The following is a 20,385-nucleotide window of genomic DNA, read 5'->3' as shown; positions in this document are numbered from 1 at the left end:
ATAAGACCTCTCCTGCGATTGTTCCCCAGCAATTGATATTCAGAAGCATGCTGCCTCAGATCTTGGAGACAGTGTGCTGAAAAATGTGCGGTCGGGGCCCGACGAAACCTCAGCAGCCAGGAAGAGAGTTCATGTTTGGAGCCTTTAAACCTATGTTCAGGGCCTCAAAGGTTGGAAGCGTGAGTGTTTAAAAAGGAAAACAGGAGATTTAGAACAAAGTCCTGTTGATGCCCTCCATTGGCAGTGACATTTTCCCTCCAGGGTCACACAGTGGCGGTGAAGGAAAGCAGGCAAAATCTGCTACCTCTTTTTTCTCCATTCTCTTATGTCCTTCATGGCCAAAGCTTTTCTTCCCCCACCATTGCTGGCATGGGTGCAGTTATGCCAGCTTAGTACACTGACAAAATTTTTGGCCACAGTGTTCTGTGATGTTCTTTGCCCTTCCTCATAAGAAGCAGGATGAATTATGCAAAACAGGGAAAGCAAAGTGAATCTCTTTCATTTGCATTATTTATACAGGGTGCAGAATTTTGCCTCTCTGGCCACAGAAATTAAATTACTTTGGCTCATTACTCAAACTGAGAGTCGATCCATGAATTCAGATAAATCACATTGTACAGAGTTTCTGGGACAGTGCTTGTCTTTTCTTTTCTTTCAGCTAGAAGTGGGAAACTGTATCTTTCAAAATGCTTCTGCAAAAGAAAACCTCTCTGGATGTCCAGGCCTAGCATAACCAGACTCTGACATGTGCAACCCACCTACCCTAGGTAGTGTCATAAATGGTACAGTCCTGAGAAATGTGTATCATATGGCACCAGATGCTGTCTGATCTTAGATGGTTAGTAAACCATGGTTAGTACTTGGATGGGAGAGCACCAATAAATACCAGGTGCTGTAGGCTACATTTCAGAGGAAGGAGCTGATAAAACTACCTCTGAGTATTCCTTTCCCAAGAAAACCATATGAAATTCATGGAGTTGCCATAAGTTGACAGATGACTTGAAGACATATAGGGATTGGCCCTAAGCCACATGACACACACAATTTAAGATTTTCCTGAATTTCTTGAGCTCCAGTAACTGCCAGGATTCTATATCTATTGGCTATTTATACTCTGACTAGCCACTGTGAATTTTAACACTTTCACCTCATGATATATCCCAACAAAAGGGTCCTATTTCAAATTAAAATCAACTTAGACAGCCAAACCAAACCCATGTTGCTAGCCCTGCATTTCCCTTCCCCCTAGCCTCTATCTATCTTTAGGGATTTGTGGGTCGAGTGTTTCTGATCTGTGCCACTATCACAAGTGTTCCTTCCAAAATCACTTCTGTGCCATTTCCCTCCACTCATTTACGCTTTTACAGAATTCCAGACAAATATTTTGTCCTGGAAGACTTATCCTGCATGCATTGTTTATTGCACAATGGACATCTGTACATGTATTTTATTAAAAATGTGCATTTCTAAAGTATGGGCTGTGGTTGTCACCACTGTCATTGTTTTGTGCCTTCAAGTCATTTCTGACTCATGGCAACCCTTAAGGCAACCTATCGTGGGGTTTTCTCGGCAAGATTTGTTCAGAGGGGGTTTGCCATTGCCTTCCTCTGATGCTGAGAGGATCTGACTTGCCCAAAGACAAAAGTTAGTATTTTGTGATTGTAACTTGCCTTGATCCTCTGCGAGAGGCAGGCTGTAAATAATAATAATAATAATAATAATAATAATAATAATAATAATAATAAGTTCCCATAGTCAAGTATTAATTTAAACCCTGCTCTCCCAGGGTCCTAGTCCAACACTCAAGCCACTACACCACATTTTGCCAATTCCTGAAAAACACAACAGCTTTGCTTCCTTCAACCTTCCAAGCCTCCAACATCCCTCAGACACACTCAAACAGTCTGGAGGTTTCATTGGCAATGGTACTTTCATTGGTGGTGCAGGGGTATAGTTGCCCATTCCTGGCCTATTGCATGGATCTCTTCAAAGATCTGGCCTATCTTAACAGAGGTGGGACTGCAGGCACAAACCATCTTCCCCCCTACACACATGGATATTTTGAAAAGTGTGATTAGAGCTTATGCCTTGCAAGGAAGCTGATCTGCCACTGCTTCTCTCCTCATTACGGAACGGCAGAGACGCTTCCAAGGAATTCCCTGGACTCTGGATTGGAAAGCCACTGGACAAAGCCATCCGAAGCTTAGCACACTTTCTTTTGTGCTGTGCTGTTCTTGGCCAGGTAAACTCCGGCTGCCCCATCAGCTTGTTTCTCCATCTGGCTCTTGGCTTTGTTTACACTCCGCAAGACACCCTTCAAGAATCCTTTTTGGATGACCTTTCATCTCCGCTTCTCCTGCTGTCACTGGCAACCTCACCTGTCATTTCCCTTTCCATCCCTTTGCACAAATTATGATGACATTGGTTACCATCCCTAGCCGCTTGGCTCCGGAGGCTGGTTCTCTTGTCCAGAAAAGGGAGATCCAGCAATGCTTATATCAACTTACTGTCATTTGTCTTAAGAGTGGGCTTAAAAAAAATCAAAGGTGGGGATGCTTTTATATCAGCATCTAAGATCCAGCTCTAATACTACAGTAGCAGGTATGTCCTGCTATAAATACAACTGTCCTTTTGGGTACAGCGAAAGCCACATCTCCCTGCTGAATATCAGACCTGCCCAATCCTTATAACACCTTTGATCAAAGCTCCTATCTGTCATTATTCTTGTCACAGTCGCCTTTGCCTTAAATGTGGGTTCTGGAGGAGAATGCCTCCAGAGAAGGGATGAAAAATCTATCAGTTTCACTTTCTACCCATTTTAGATGTTTTTAAAGCTCTGTTTCCCACCCACACAGTTGGTAAATTTTTCAAAACAGGCTGAAGTGAAGTAAATTTGCCACCAAGCCAATTTAAAAATGCATCTAATACCCAACAACTGTCCTGATTTTGCAAGGCCGGTTATGATAGACTCAGTCAAAGAAACCACAGCCATGAATCTGCAAGAGCTAAGCAGGGTATCTGATGGTAAATAGAGGGACTTGGAGGGCTCTCATGCATAGGGTCGCCATGGTTTGAAGTCGACTCCAAAGCAGTCGAAGGCTTTCATGACCGGCATCCATAGTTTTGTGGGTTTTTCAGGCTATGTTCTAGAAGAGTTTCTTCCTGACATTTCGCCAGCATCTGTGGCTGGCATCTTCAATCATTTTAATAATTATATTAACTTTTTAATGAACTAAGGGGATTTGGGGAAGTAATGTGAAAGAACCACAATCAGGAAAGCTGGAAACCATTGCTTCCCCATATAATGTGTATACATGATTTTTAAGTTTCTTTTGTTATTAGTTAGATGTGCGTTTCCTTGTATGTTTCGTAGATATAGAAAATTAGAGTGTGTTTAGTTTTTTGTGGGTTTTTCAGGCTATGTGGCCATGTTCTAGAAGAAGTCTTCTAGAACATGGCCACATAGCCCCAAAAAATCCACAAAAAACTATGGATGCCGGCCACGAAAGCCTTCAACTCCACATTAGAGTGTGTTTCTTTGTTTGTTTGAATGCAAATATTTTACATGCACACACACAAAAAGCAACCACCGTAAAACAGTGGATAGCGGCTATGTAGCAATACCACAACAGACATTAGTATTTAGCACCTCAGCTCCTTCCTTTTAAACTATCAGATTTCTAGCCCTCAAGAACTAAAGCTGTATGTATAAATTCTCATTAAACCTCTGAAGCCAGGTGCAAGGCAGATGGGGAGTCAGGGTTTCAGCATCCTGCATAATGACTGTCACCCTGCGCCATGACTGGTATAAGTGGAATAAATTAAGCATAGTGAACCAGCGCATGCAAAAATATGTTTAATTTCAGAAGTTTTTCATAGGTCCATATTCTGACCCATTTTGTGAAGAATGCTGATTTTTTGGAGGAGAGGTAATACAGAGTGCATGAAGCCCTGCATGTGATCAGGGTTTCACATATTGTGATTTACAGTTCTAAAGTCTTAGGCAGGATCTCTGCTTTGATCTGAGCCAAGAAGCAAGTTTCTAGATCTTATGGTTGTTGAGTAACACCTCTGGGAACTTCCCACTTTGCCCCCAAACACACATACTCAAAGCTTGACTCAGATAAAGAGAATGCACTATGTAAAATGAATGTATGTAGAAACTAGCAGTGTGCATGATTTATTCAGTTTGCAGAAACCAGGTTTCTTGGTTACAGGATTAGATCTTTGATTTTTGACACAGAGTGGGGCAAGGGGTTTTCACTGTGGCCTTTATTGACTGCTTGCGATTCATACGCTGCTTATCCAGCTTCTTTATTGCCACATCTAAACCCAAGGAGCATATCTAGGAAAGTAAAAGAGCTGTCTGAAACAAAGAGAATTAAAGGAGGGTCAAATGTTTTCTTTTGAGGTTTATACATCTTGGTCTGGCTAGTCGTGTTCTTTGAAGGTTTCCTGTGAGCAACTCTGATGATAGATTGACAACCTGTGATTGACAGCTTGCTATACTCCACTGTCGGCTTGGGCGCCATGTGCACACTCTGTGAGGCTTTGCCAGACACTCCCCAAAAAACGTTTCCAACACATTGGATAGGTTTGGGATTTGGGGAATGGAGACACCCCCCCCCCCCGAAAATTGAGCAAACTTGAGAACCTTTTCAAGTCACATTTTTAGCAATTAAACAATCCCCCCTTTTTACAATTCTCTATAATTGTAATCTAATTCTATATCCAAGCAAATAATGATGGGGGGATTTATAAAATGAATGTATAGTCTCCCTTCCAAGTAAGAATTGTACTCCGCTTGAAATATCCCTTCGGTCCCCAGAACCCATGCATTGCAGTAGCTAGAAACCTCAGCTGAACATTTAGAAATACAGTTTAGCATTCCAAAAGAAGGAGCAGTCAAAGTGAGCAAAGGAATGCGAGCATAGAAAAGATAAGAGTACTCAGTGTTAATGATTTTCAATATCTCATTCTCTGCAATACCTTCATTTTGTCCCCTGCTCCCCAGCAACTACCTCCTTGGCTATGCCACTCCAGTAGTGACCTGATCTCAAGATGGAGATTATGCTGTGACATAGCAAGATGCACTATGGAGCAAGGTGACCCTGTAAAACTAGTGCGGGTGGATAGTTATGGGTGGGGGGAGACTTCCCATCCCCAGATCCACTGCAGGCTGCAGCTCCCCATCCCACCCAAACTGGATCTACTACTATTAAAACATCTCCAGCCTAAAAGGGATGGAAAGAAGAAGAAAAATCTTCCTAGTTGTATTCTATTTCTATTCTTCTTTGGTCACTTGGAATATTGTGTCCATTTCTGGGCACCATGGTTCAAGGATACTGACAAGCTGGAACATGTCCAAAGAAGGGTGGCCAAGATGGTCAAAGGTTTGGAAACCAAGCCTTATGAGGGATGACTGAAGGAATGGAGAAAAGTCCAAGAGGTCTAAAGATGAAATATCTTTAACTATCTGAAGGGATATCACATAGAGAAGATGGAAGCCTGTTTTCTGCTGCTCCAGAGAGCAGAGCATAGACCAATGGATACAAATTATAAAAGAGATTCCACCTAAATATTAGGAAGAACTAAATATTAATAAGAGTGGACAGTGGAATTGATTGCCTCAGAGGGCAACAGACCCTCTTTCTTTGAAGATCTTTAAACAGAGGTTGGATGGACATCTTTCAAGAATGTTTCAGTTTAGTATTGCTGCATTGCTGGGAGTTGGACTAAATGATGTCCCTTCCACCTCGGAGGAGTTTATCACATGGGAGGTTAAGTAACTAAATCCCATGCAGAAATAGGATTTAAATCCCAGAGAAACCCTGCAAAAACAGGAGTGTTTTCAGACACATTGGGGGGCATTGAGCATTAATGCGAAAATAACTTGCAGAGAAAGTGGACAAAATTGGCTGCTTTTTACTTTTGGGACGATCCCGAAAGTAAAAAGTAGGTGATTTTGTCCCTTTTCTCCATGGGTTAATGCCCTCAACATTGTGTGAAAAGGATCCCACTTTGTGGGATTTGTCCACTTTCTGTGCACATTAATGCCTGATGTTGTATGGAAACGATCCCACTTTTGTGGGATTGTCCCATTTTAAATCCCATTTCTGCACAGGATAAACCCTATGTGATAAAGTCCTAAGACTCTGTGATTCTGTTATTCTATTTTGCATGAGCTTTCACAGAATCTACTTGTTCAGATGCATTGATGAAAGAGAACATAGAGGCCACAGGCACTTAAGCATAGTTGCATGGTTGTAGAGTTAGGACCAGAGTGTGATGGAATACAAAAATTACAAATTGTGGCCTTGGCTCTAAATCTTCAATGTGATGTGTGAACTGATACAGGTCTAAAGCCATTGTAAAGTTAATATGTTTGTTTACTAGTTTTAATTGTATGGATAGTTAAATCAATGTTTAACTTTTGCATTTGATACATTTTTTTTAGCTGTGCTTCTTTTAACTGTTGTAAACCACCTTGAGCCTCAGATTAGAGAAAAGGTGGAAAATAAATGCAGCAACAACAACAAACAAACAACAATAACAACAACGTCGTTGTTTTCCAGAAGAAACCAAGACGGGAGAAGAATGGGAAAAATCAACCAATGGATTAATGGATTAATCAATATCCCACCATCTCCCAAAATGGAGGAAGAAAGGTCAGTGATACAGAATACGTGAAATGGCTAGAATTCTGAGCAAATACATTGGTGCTATTTTATTGCAGAAGTTCCATTTGCTTGCATGAATAATGGTTCCACACTATTTATTAAAACTCACACATCCGCACACCAAAAGCATTCATAATTTGGCGTTGTCAGCATGTCCAGAACTACAGAGCAGCGCAAAGGGAATAAAGACATGTTTACTTTGAACTTAGATGAAAGTTTCTGGGAAATCCAAAACACAGCTTCGGTAACATCCTTACACAGCCAAGCCATTTCGACCGTAACTATAACAACACCAGGAATGAAGCTCACAAGGGCAGGCATGGCCAGGATCCAGCCACGTACTCCAGGCGCACCCAAAGGCCTGGGTACATCCAGTGGGATTTTGCTTTCTCTCTGAAAATCAGGCAGGTTCTCGCCCGAACCCTCTCCCTGCCAAAGCCATTTCACAGATTCGTTCTGAAATCCCTGCGGTGTCAAAAAGGAGAGAGAGAAAGAGAGAAGGCTGGCCATGCGTGGTGGCAAGCAGAAGCAGAGCCTGCTTTTCAGAAGCATCTATGCTTCTACAGTTCTTTATGAAACACAATTAGTCACAGTTATAGTTCCAAGCTGCACTACTTAGTTACTCTTACAGTTACTACTTTTTTAAAAAATAAAAATAAAACTTCAGTCTTTCTCGAAAGCATTAATGTCAAACAGTAAGCTTTTCTAAAATGTAACTCACTGTTTCTCAAAAGTAACATGTAACTTTGGGCCCAAACAGACAGGCCAAATTAAAGCTTCTTTGGGACACTTTGGAGGTATGCTGTTTAAATGGCACAAAGCATCTTAAGAGGCCAGAAGCTGTGCCAAAACTGTGCTACAGTCCTTAGGGCTGGAGCATGGCTTTGGCGCGGCTTCTGGACTCTTAGGATGCATGCATCATTTAAACAGCATACCTCCAAAGTGACCCGAAGCAGCTTTATTTTGGCCTGTCTGTTCAGGCCCATAGTTACACTTAAAGTTTGTTTTACAGAATAATCTGACAGTTGCATGGTAAAAACACACTCCTTCGTTCTACTTTGCCATCAATTCAACATCCACAACTGAGCGTGAAACTGTAGTGTAAACCTCATTCCAGCAACTGACTCATACAATACCAGTTTAGTGAGGCTGCACTGGCGTAACTACTGTAACATAACAATTACAGAAAAGAGGAGCAACTTTAAGTTACAATTGTTAATTTGTCTTAGTTATTGGAGAAAATAGTTATAAGACATTAGCTAATTGTATGCATAAATGTGCAATACATTTGTAATGACTGACTTGTTACTTGTAACTAGCATGGCCAGCTGGCTGGAGGATTTGGAAAGTTACAGTACAAAAAGTAATTTCCTTTCAAACTCTGTTATGCAGAATAACAGAAGATGATGCCACTGAATGCCAGAAGAGCATTGCTGCATTCATGTCTTGATTGTGGGCTTCTCCATACTCTCTAGCATGCCACAGACTGGGGCACATAAAGGCAAGTAACTTCAGAGTGTGTTCAAGATGGCAAAACGTATTAATGAGGAAGAACTTCCCTGTGCAAGACTCCATCCTCTCCTCTCCCCACTTCTCACTTAACTGAATGCAAACTACTTTTGCCCTTTGAACTCAGTTTGCAGCATCTGAAGTAAGCTGAGGACAAAGGGGGGAAGTGGGAGAAGGCAACATTAACCAGGACATTTGAAAAGCAGATGGAAAAAAAGTGTAGCAACACCAGATTAATTGGGACAGCCCCTGCCAAATCAGGACAGTTGGTGAGTATGTGTCTCCATAGATCTTATAGTATTTGTACTGTTCCACTAACAGGATGCTCTAGACAGGAGTAAGAATTGTGGGGCCAGCAGCTACATGGGGCCTTTGTCTCCCAATGTTTCCAGACAAAAAAAAAAACTACACTGGTCCAGATTCCAGTGACAGATTTAGTATTCAGGTACTACCACCAAAATGGCAAAAAGTAGAAGTAACTGGAAGTGATAAAACATCACTTCTGGACACTCAAAATGGCAGTTGCAGCATCACAGTGTGGGCCTCTGGGATTCTTGGGAAGCCAAAATTGTCTCCAAGCTCTACAGCATCCCCACCCTGATCCAGGCACTCAAAGACGTGTTAGCATCTATCTCTCAGGCATCTTAGATTACTGTATTGACCATAAAAGCCTGCATCAACTTATCCATGGGTCAATGTAGATACTGTACATTAACCCTCATTGTTTAAAAAAGGGAATCATCCCCTGGTGAAAGGAAAGAGTGTCATTTGTCCTGGAAGCACTGACCTCCCTCTATTCTCTTATCCATCCAGCCTTTAAAATGAGCACCAAGTTATGCCTGCCAGGATTTTGTAAGTTCTTTGGCATTGTTTCCCTTTGCTTCATCATTTAGATCCTTGGTTACATGCCCTTAAGTTTTACCCTTGACTTATTATCCATGGGTCATATCAAAATCCATAATTTTGGCCCCTAAACCTGCCCTCGACTTATACATGAGGTCAACCTATAGTTGAGTATATATTTTGCTTGTCATCAGAGAAAGGCCATTCTCTTCATATATAAAGCAGCACAAGGATCTTTAATTTTCATGTTAGAACAGAACCCCTATTATCTAACTCAGATAAGTGTTTAAGAATAGTGTGGAACAGCAGCACAGATTGTGCTTGTTGTTGTTGTGTACCTTCAAGTTGTGTCTGTCTTCCGATTACCCTAAGGAGAACGTATCCTGGGGTTTTCTTCACAAGATTTGTCAGAGGGGGTTTCCATTGCCTTCCTCTGGGGCTGAGAAAGTACACTTGCCCATGGTGACCCATTGGGTTTCCAAGGCCTAGTGGAAATTCAAATCCTCATTTCCCAGAGTCCAAATGATCAAACTACTATACCACACTGGGTCTTACCCACTGTACTTAAAAAGTAACACTTGGGAGGCTTGCCGTTTTGCTATTCAAAAATAAGGCTGTTGCTCCTCCTTTCTCAGAAAAGCGCCGAGTAACACTAGCATTGGTTTTTAAAACATTACCTTCCAGTTCTAATCTCACTACAATGCCCACCCTGTGCTACACAGTGGATTTTTACGAAGCATCGTGCAAAGGACAACCAGTTTAGTCTAAAAATGAGCAGATGAAAATCCCATTAATTGCAAGAAGGAACGCTTGTTCTAGTCAGTGCTCCAAATTGTGCTGATGAACAGAAAAACCTGTCTGTTGCTTTTATCCCAGCCAGGGGCTTTTGAATCTGCATACTTGAATCTTTAACTGTTTCTTGGTGGCAGGATATTGCGACAGCCCAAGGCCTAAGCTAGTCAAATGAAAACGGCATGAACTGCTCCCAGGATTGACACAACGGTACAGGCGCAAAGAACAACAACAGCAACAACGCAATTCAGCATTCTGCTCTGTCTCAAGCATCATTCCCTATTTAAAATGTTTGGCTTCAGCTAGATACGGGATTTATAGATCTGAGCGGCAGAAAAATTCTGAAGATGCCCATAGCCACAGATGCTGGCGAAACGTCAGGAAGAAACTCTTCTAGAACATGGCCACATAGTCCAAAAAAACCTACAAAAAGCTATAAATTCTGCATAGTGTCTCTGCTTGTTCATTCACTCCAACCAAATCTAAAGCAAAGCTACTACTACCACACTACAACATTACAAGAGACTCAGAGCAGGAGCAAATAACAACCCTTTCTGTTAACCACTGAGTGGCAGCAATGAAGGAAGAAAGCACCTCCCAAAGGACCATGCAAGCCCAAAACTATAGGCTGACTAACCATTTCTAGGAAGGGCATTTAGAATTCGCAGCCAGAATGCTCCAGGGCCTCACCAAACTACAAACTCCATTATTCCACAGTTAAAGTGGAATAACAGTGCTTTGCTGTTGAACAATGAAGGAAGACATCATGATTGGAAAGAAGGAAGTCTTTTACGGACATTTGTCTGCTGATCTTCCAACTAAGGAACCTCTAGATAAGGTTTCAAAGAGTCCCAGAGTCTCTTGGAACAGAATTTTAAATTTGTAGATGATACCAACTCAACATAAATCAAACACTTTCTTGTTCCTACAATATCATCAAATCAATACTAAGCTTGCCAACCAACCAAGAGAGGGGGGGAAAAACATCCCAGCCAGTATTTTTACTTCTGGGCTACTTGCCAGGTTTATGTTGATGGTGGTGGTGTAGTAAAGTTGAAATGTTTGAATAAACAGAAGCTGTGTAGCAGTTTCATTTGGTGTTTCATGTTCAAACTGTGATGCCTAGCCATTCGCTTTAAGGAACCCAGTTGCTGAGATCAATTCCAACAGAGCGTTTTCTGAAGGACTACTTCTTCTGACACAAAAGTGGCTAGCCAAGGCGTGAGATAGGACCTTCTTGGTAGCACCTGGAGCATGGGAATATTATTTTATTGTTTGCATTCTACATTGGAGTGGCCAAAGTGCAGCCCTCGAACCTTCAATCTCCAGACCCTTCCTCTTTTTGGTAAAACATGAACTCCCTAAAATTGTATTTTAGACATGCCAGCAGTACCTCTGCACTGTGTAACATTAAAAGAAAACCCCCAGTTTTTCAATCCAGGAGTAGTCCAAAAGATGGCATACAAATATTTATGTAAATTAAATACACCATTGTACGCATGGCAAAATGCAAGTGCTTTGCCTAAGATACTCCCAGTGTCTTCTGCTCTATGATCTGCATGGTCTGCCAGGCTGTGCTATGGCATACCCTTCAACGGTGAATCACCTGTAATCTATTTTTTCACCTGCTTTTAAAATCTCCTATTCTTTTCCTCTCCTCATCCCACTTTCTCCCTTTGTCCTCAATTTTCTTCAAGTCCAAAGTGTGAAGAAGCTGGCATTCAACTCATCAGTCGATAGAGAGGAGGGGATGTAGAGTCAGGCAAAAGCAAACTGCTGCAGCCTCTCCTAGCTTGTGTAATTTTGCTCATTCACAACTTTTGCCATCTTGATCACACTTTGATGTTGTTACCTGGCCACATGCGCCCCAGTTTTCAATTGTCAAATACTGAAAGAGTATGCTGTGGTTCTTTGGCAATGGCGTCTGTGAAGGTTATCTTCACGACAACATTGTCACTGCAGATCTCCTTCATCCCCAGGAGAACTGAAATATAGAGCTAGTACAGATGGATGAGACCTTTCTGATTCACAATTTATCAACTGATTATATATATATATATATATATGAGTGCCCCCAAATCTGCAAATTGCGCTATATTCAGAATGGAAATAATGTATACACATACATACACACGTCCTGAACAAAATTCCATTCCAACTTTAAATGCATCAGGGGCAGAAGGCCAGCAACGGAGAAGGTTTGACAGTTAGATTAATGCTACTCAAAGTGGTGGTCCAAGGACCAATCTGTTAGCCACTGGCTGCTGGCATGGAGGATGCTTCCAAAGGCCCTTTAACATCACACAATTATAGCACTGTTTCTACTTTAACTGCCATGGTTCCATCCTATGAAATCTTAGTATTTGCAGTTTAAGGAGGGATACTTAGCATTCTTTAACTGACTACTGTACTGCCTCCTCATACTAACCTCCCCCCAACTGGATTTCATAGGATTTTTAAACTGGAATCTTAGTCATATATTTATGTAGTATGAAAGGACCCTATGGCAAAAATGAAGAGTCTGCTAGTGGGCATAATAAATACAGTGCTGGTCCCTGGCACACTGGAGAAAAGGACCTATTGGTCTCTGGCAACAAACAGCTGATGTAGTACTGTGTTAGATAACAAAGGAGTGGGGGAAAATGGTCAAGGCAGATTGAGAAATGACTGAGGGTTTTCTCCGTTTGCTTTTTTATTTTTGCATCTGTCATCACTGCAGAGGTACAGGCGTCCATACCTGAACCCATTTCTCTCCCTCCCATGGTGTCTGAAAAGCTGAGTCAAACAGTGATAGCAGCCAGAAACCTGAGTGTTTTATTGCTAGATGAGGAGAGGGAGGGAAGCATAGTTAAACTACAGAATTGCATTCCTCGAGATGTGGTGATGGTCTCCAAAGCACCAATGGTATTAAAACAGGATTAGACAGATTTATGGAGGGCCAGGCTATTAATGCAAAGGTGGGCAAATGCAGCAGAGATGGGGGCCAGTTTTCTCACCCCCCCTCCCTCACACACTTTGTTGTCAGCATTTTATTGACAAAAACCAGGACACACATGGCAAAGCATCATCAGAGTGTGGTGAATTTGGCAATGTATTAATGAGGATGAATACACAAGCCAGGGACGTAGCCAGGATTTGGGGAATGGGGGGTCCATACTAAGTGCCACTATTATAATGGGGCTTGGGTGGAGCGGCGCAGCAGCACACACCATTCATTTTATCTAACGGGGGGGGGGGTCCAGACACCAAGACACACCCCCCCCCATTGGCTACATCCCTGCACAAGCTATGAGGCCTTGTACCACATTGATTTTTGCCTGAGTCTACTGGGAAAGGCAAGATCCCATCCACTGTTCTCCCCTCCCCTCCGATGAGTTGAGTGCAAACTACTTTTGCACTTTGATTTCAGTTTGCAGCAACTGAGGTAAGCTGAGCACAAGGGGGGAAAGGGGAGGAGAAGAGGGGAAACTAGGACATTTAAAAAGCAGCCAATCGCTGGGACTGTTTCTGACAAACTGGGAGAGCTGGAAGGTATGCATCCACCCATCCATGGGGTCACACCAACTGCATTCTTCATAACCCTAGAATGGCCAGTATCTTTCAATTTAAGTTGTTTTTCATTTGAAAAGGTAAAGGTCAGAGGAGGCCCATTAAGCCAAATTGCTTCATTTGGTTCTGTGTTTTTGCAGAGAATTGGATCATCTGGCTGTGATTTTTAACAAAAATGTGGCTTTGGGGTATTCTGGGGGACTGGGGCATCTGAAAAGGGGGATGGGACCTATTTGCCAAACGTCCACCATGACTCTGCACAGTCCTGGTCATAATCGGAGCTGGTTAGGAGTTTTATTTCAGTTCATTTATGATCAGAACTTGCCAGAATTTGCAAACCTCTTCATCTTGGGCATGAAAATAATGTGAGATCAGGGACGTAGCCAAGGGGGGGGGGGGGTCTTGGGGTCCGGACCCCCCCCCCCTTCCATTAGAAAAATGAATGGTGTGTGCTGCTGCGCCGCTGCACCCAAGCCCCATTATAATGGTGGCACTTAGTCTGGAAACCCCCCCCCCCTTCCTAAAATCCTAGCTATGTCCCTGGTGAGATGAAAAGAACCTGCAGTGGAAGAAACAGAAACTGGTAAATTCATTCTTCCAGGCCCAAAACGGTGAAAGTGTTTGAAGTCTGGCTTTGCATCCTTGCATATCTTAACCAGGTTTGAGCTGAATTAGGGTTGCCACTTCTTTCCTTCTGAGAGGCTCCTCATCTTCAACAATTATATGGCAGGCAGGCACAAACACTATCTTCGGTATGCTGGGAATAGCGATCTCTGTTTAATTTGGCCAGTGCAAATGGAAAGACTTTCATTTCTGAAGCATTTACTAGAATTTGCAAATGGCTTTATATTGAGGAGGGGGGGAAAAACTTGATGTTTTAAAAAATTCAAATGCAGGGAAGACCAAAACGAACAAATTTCCCCATCCATAGACTCAGCCCCTTTGATTTTGCCCATAACAGTTGTTGGGGAGCGGGGATAGCATTTTTGCTGTTTACTCTTCTTCTGCCAGCGTTCACTAAAATCCACTCGCTGGCTTTACCCAGTGACCAGAATTTTTGAAATCAAAAGAGGACAAGTCTAATGGATAGCATCGATAGCACAGAATCCCTAATGAGCACTGTTGATCTCATTGCTCAGATGTTTGCCATTTATCCAATGTTCAGGCTGCTAAATGTAAGAAAACAAATACAGCCAATAACACAGAGACAGCCGTCCTGCCATTAACAAACCATATTGGTGCTAACAATGCCAGTGGCTTGGCATCACTGTTATGCCCCATCATTGCTACCAAGGCAATCTCCAGCATTAGAGTGCTTGGTACAGTTACAGTACGGTACATGTTAGCGTTCGTGTTATGGAAAGGGTGCAGCGTAGCGGGTAGTACATGCCATTGGAATAGACAGCTACAAATTGAACATGAACAAATCTAGACTGGAGAACAAGAAGAGGTTCCTAGCCATTTGAGCTGTGAAATTCAAGGAGGTGGGGGAAAGTGTCTTCCTGGAACCATGATTTTAGAAGAAGCTGAAGGAAGTTAGATAAATTTAGGGTTGAGCCTCCCAGCTGACTTTAGGGAATTAAGGCAGTTGGATAAATGTGAGGTTGATTATCTGAACTGCTTTTCTTATGAGTCAATGCCATAAGGGGAAAAAATTCTTTCATTTGGGCCAGCTTCCCAGCCTGGAGAAGAGAGAGACAAAAGGATGAGATCCGAGTAGTCTGCAAAGTCCTGCAGAGTTATGACGCAGAAGAGAGCAAAGACAGTTCTCTGCTGTCCCACAGAGAAGAACTAGATTGAATCGTCTTATGTTAAAGAAGGAAGATTTTGGTAGAATATTAGAAAAAATGTCTTGGAAACCATTTACTGGATGGGTGTATGTCCTTCACTTGAGTTCTTCACATAGAGATTAAGTAGTTGTCTTCTGGAGATAATCTGGCTCTGGCTTTCCTGGCAAGGAAATGGATTAGATGGCCTCCAACATACCCTCCAAGATTGTGATTCTATGACCCGCTATCCATGTTAGCTAACTGGAGCCTCTATGTTTAATCAAAGCATTGATTGGGGAGGGGGTTGGAAAGGAAACATCTAGCATTTTATCGTAATGTATTTTTACTGTTGTAACCCTCCTGGATTCCCAGTGATTGGGTGGGCTATAAATAAATAAATAAAAAATTATTATTATTATTATTATTATTATTATTATTATTATTATTATTATTATTAGCATACCTCTCAATGCTAGCTGCTGAGGAAAAGCAACAGAGTAAGTCCCCTTCAGGCCTCACTTATTTGTTCCTACAGTGTGTCAAGCCATCCTCTGTTGGAAACTGAATGCTAGGGAGATTATCGCATGTGTACTTTTGCCTAATCTGGGCACAGTTGGGCATGGCCTTCGAAGCATGAAAAGAGATCTTATCACATGCCTTTTTGCCCAACTCAGCCACATCGCATACTCGATCCAGACTCCTTGCATAATTTTCGAAGGATGGGAAAGTATCATAGGTTCAGAAATTATGCCAGGAGTCCAGATCAGGTACATGATGTGGTTGAGTTGGGCAAAAAGGTGTGCAATAAGATCCAATTCAAGCATTCAAAACCATACCCATCCCATGTCCGGAATGGGCGAAAATACACATGTGATAATCTCCATGGTGAAGTAAAGCTTTGGTTTCAGCCACAGGGCTTTTCCTTATCTTATCTGAACCCTTGAAAGAAATTTCAAACTTAGTCCCATCTCATTTCTAGGGGACTGTCACCAGTATTGTCAAGTCAACATTGGGTACGGGCTCCTAACATTTGTCCAGAGAGGTATACTTCTCTGGTCCAAGCCAGTTAGGATGCTGCCACACATGCTGGTTTCCAACACCTCTGCTACTGTGTTGATGGGTCTTGCCAGCCACACCAAGCCTACGTCAAAATCTGAGCCCTAGTTCCTGCTCAAGGTAGGTGTTTGGACAGCTTGCTTACTACATATGTGGAATATATGCTATATATCATTATGGCCATGATCATCAGAATCAGGATCATAATTATTTTATAACTACTGCCATTACAACAGCAGCACCAACATCTTAACAGCAGCACTATTAAGAGGAGCTCAATGGTATAATGATGGATTTTGTATTCATGAGATGACATCAGTTTCCAACACTTCTAGTTAGTCAAACTTATGGGAGCACAGAACAATGTCCTGTATCAGGTCAGAAAATTTATTGTATAACCCAGTATTATCCACTGTAAATGGTTCTCTCTCTTGCTGTCAGCAGACTGTTTGTGACCAGAAAAGCGCAATATTTAACCTGAGGAAGTATAGCCTTTACCACTGTGCTACAATCCATCCTCTTAAAAGGGCTTCAGGTACAAGGTCTATGAAGGGGCAGGTTTCAGGCAACTGGAGCATCCTCTGCATTCAGCATGGATGGCACTGGGTTGAATGTATCCCCGGTTTGTCTTTTATCATCTCCATCATCCAGACCTCAACCTCACCACTGCAAGTCCTACCCTACAGCCGCCAATCCTATGGATGTCAAATCTCACCAGGGCCCAGCGCTGCCAATGAAACTGCTTGTTCTGATGACACCACCACTTCTAGCCCTCACCAAAAGTGGTTGGTTGGTTGGCAAGGCCACACTGTCAGCCAATGAGAATGCCCGTTTCAAAAGAAGACCAATGCCAGAACACTTGCTCTCCATGTAAAAGGAGAGCATGGTTTGATCCCTGGCACATTTAAGTGTTAAGAGATTGACAGAAAGTCTTGAGATAGGCCTTGCAGGAAAAGACAGCTCCTACTCAGTTACTTATGTATCTGTATTAGTTTCCTGCAGCGAAACGGAACCACCAGGCGTTCTGGAGCACCTTAAAGATGAAGAGATGTGTTGTCAGATGTATCTGAGAAAGTAAATGTCAAAGCTGGCGCTGCAAATACATTTGTTTCCCTTTAAGGTGCCATATGACTCTTAGATGTTCACACTAAGAATGCCAATCAGACTCCTTTTAATACCATCCATGGAACAATAGTTATAGCAGGACTTCAGAACCAGCCTTGGCTCAGGCAAGGTATGACATGATCATTCAAATGATGCTTTTGAAAATGTTACCAATATCAATGCTTTCTGACACACTGACATCTGTAAATCTGGAAAGACAGAGAGAGAATTCATTGGTCTCCCTGCCTCCCCTCTTCCATAAAGCATAGGAAAAACTAATCAAACAAGCAAATGCATAACTAATATATAGCGTTTGCTACCACAGGTTATGAAGATGCCTGCTAGCGTAGGATGGGTTTTAAGAAAGGTGTAGACAAATTCAGAGAAGATAGACCCATGGATGGCAGCTCACCCCAATGACAAGAAAATGGAACTTCCCCCATCAGAGGGAATATACCTTCAAATGCCAGGTGCTGGGGGAAGAGAGGCAGAAGATGTCCTGCTGGAAACAACATTAGTACTAGACCAGATGGGCCTTTGTTCATTTCCAGCAGGGTTCTTGTGATGTGCTTAATTCAATAAGGCCGACTCTGGCATTTCGAAATGCCAGCCTTCATATCACCACCATCAGCAACTCCACCGAGCCAAGCCATTCCAGGAGAAACACCGTAGCCCTCCATAACCTCGCCAGCCCCAGCCAGTGCCAACAACTGCACCAAAATAGCCATGGTGGCGTCTGCAGCACTCTTGATTTTACCAAGTCATGCCAGTGTCCATGCTCCCCACAGGTTCTCCCTGTGACAACCCTAGCCTTGACTGCCTCCCTCCACCCCTCAAGACCAAGGCCGCTGCTGCCCTGAGATAAACACCAGAGAAGAAGGGATGGTGTTTTGGAAGTGTGGCAAGGAGGCGAGTGTGCCAAGAAAGAGAGCAGAGGACTGTAGCCCAAGCAGATGAATCTTGCGTGCATTGACTTAGAAATAAGTCCCACTGAGTTCAATAGGGCTTCCTTTCAGGTAAGTGTGGGCACAGGGTTACAAGCTTGCTTCCCCCAAAGGGACAATTGGGGCCACAGTCCCCCTACACATCTTGGTATGTCTCTCGCCTCCTGTCCCTTCCATGTATCCTCTGGGGCCATCTCTGTCTTGATAAATATTCCAGTTGTCATCACCATCACGATTATCTAAATCCTCACCTCTCCCCAGTTTCATCTCTCTCTCCCTCCCCTCACTCAACAGACATACACACAGACACACACCACACAAGTCTCTGTTGATTTGCCACACAAACAAATGCATCCTCCCAGCAAGGAACACACGTACAGACCTTTCGTTCCCAAACCCATGGTCTCTTATTTCGCCTTTTCCTCTATGACCATCCATCAATATATTATGTACACATCCCCTCCTGTTTCTTTCTCGACTGGCACAGTGTGCCCTGTGTTTTCTCTCCACTGTACAACCCTTTGCAGATCTTTCCATAGCTTGCTCTCAGGTCCCATTTACACCCTGTGGCAGGAAAAGGAGAGCAAATGGAGTGTGCAAAGACTTGTGTGTTGTCTACACACAAATACACATGCATATATAACCATGAAAGTATGCCTATCTTCCCATACCATCCGGTATGCCTGCCTTCCCATGCCATCCAACAAGCACCTAAATGAGTGCAGAGGAGCCTGAGGGTGCATCTGCACTGTTGAAATAATGTGCTATGGCACCACTTTAACTGCCATGGCTCCATGCTATGGAATGCTGGGATTTGTTGTCAAGCTCTGGCGCCACAACCCACTGCAAATCCCAGACTTTCATAGCCTGGTTTGTGGTGGTGTCAGAGAATCCAGTTTGACACCACTTTAACTGCCAGGGCTCCATGCTACATAATTCTGGGATTCGTTGCCAAGCTCTGGCACCACAGCCAACTACAAATCCCAGGTTTCCATAGCCTGGAGCCACGGCAGTTCAAGTGGCATCAAACCGGATTATTTCTGCAGTGGGGATCTTCATTGGGAAGGTGGTAGCCAAACTGGGCATGCGGTTATTGCGATATCTCATCTAGATGCCTATGGCACACATCAGCAAAAGAAGACACATCAGTTGGTGAAGGAAAAAAAAGGGGGGGTGAAGGAAAACGCACAAATACACACATATACATCACTCAGGACAACCCCAGGATACCACAGCTGCCTTTGTACATTTGTGACACACTGAGCCCAACCGACTGCCTCGACCCAGAGGTGCGATGCTGTGACGGTGCAACCTTTGTGGCAACGCCACACAGCCGGGTCTCCCTGTGGTGCAAGAGATATCCACTACAAGGCACATAGGAGAGAGAGAGATGCATGGCCAGGTGCGCATTGCATAGTCCATCCCCACAACACCCCTAAACCCCCTTCCAGCAGATGTCCTCACCCCAAAGGAGGACAAGGCCCTTCCAAAAAAATATGTAGGACTTGGCAGAATACTACTACTACTACTAATAATAATAAACCGTCACAGAAATGGAATCCATCCATGCTTCTGTGCCATGCTCCAATGTAAAACCCATGCTTCTAAATGGAAAAAAAAAAGCCCATGCTCCTGAGCCAATGTTTAGAAATGGAGGACACTTGGGGCCATTCCTCCTGGTGGGGATGGAGGACAAGTCCTGGAAAATGAGGACGGAATCCCAGTGCCACTGCCAACACCACCAGCAACATGCCCTACCTGGCCAGAGGAAGAGCATCCCCATCCTGCAGAGCAGCGTGCCTGGGAAGAAGACGAAGAAGCAGCAGCAGCAGCTCATGCTTCTGGAGAGATGCTCAGGGACTGGGAAGAGGAGGAATTCTTCTTCTTCTGCAGCAGCAGCGGCGGCTGGAGGCGATCGCGGGATGGAGGCAGTGATGATGGAGGAGGAGGAGGAGGAGGATGGTCCAGGCTGGCTCTCGCATCTCAGCCTTGCTGCAGCTCAGCAGGGAAGGGAGGGGAGGGGGGAGCGTGGATGAAAATTCTGACGGACAGCTGGGCACAGAGAGGGAGGGAGAGAGAAGGGGGCGGGGCCAGGGGGGCCAATCAGGAGAGGGGAAAAGGCTGGCTATGCAAATGAAG

General features: G+C 43.4%; 1 protein-coding gene across 1 annotated transcript in view; it reads right to left on the bottom strand.

Annotated features, from left to right (window-relative positions):
- The window catches only part of IGLON5 (IgLON family member 5), a 117,832-nt gene extending 97,651 nt beyond the window's left edge, over positions 1-20,181 (bottom strand). The window contains exon 1 of the mRNA XM_089478604.1: positions 20,005-20,181. Coding sequence (XP_089334730.1) covers positions 20,005-20,083 — 79 coding nt within the window. The 5' untranslated portion in view covers positions 20,084-20,181. The remainder of the gene's footprint in view (positions 1-20,004) is intronic.
- Positions 20,182-20,385: the final 204 nt, after the last annotated feature.

This window comes from Sceloporus occidentalis, unplaced genomic scaffold, assembly GCF_023333645.1.
Source record: "Sceloporus occidentalis isolate IW3139 unplaced genomic scaffold, rSceOcc1.0.p SCAF_13, whole genome shotgun sequence".
Lineage (NCBI taxonomy): Eukaryota > Metazoa > Chordata > Lepidosauria > Squamata > Phrynosomatidae > Sceloporus > Sceloporus occidentalis.
This window is presented reverse-complemented; position numbering and strand designations above follow the sequence as displayed.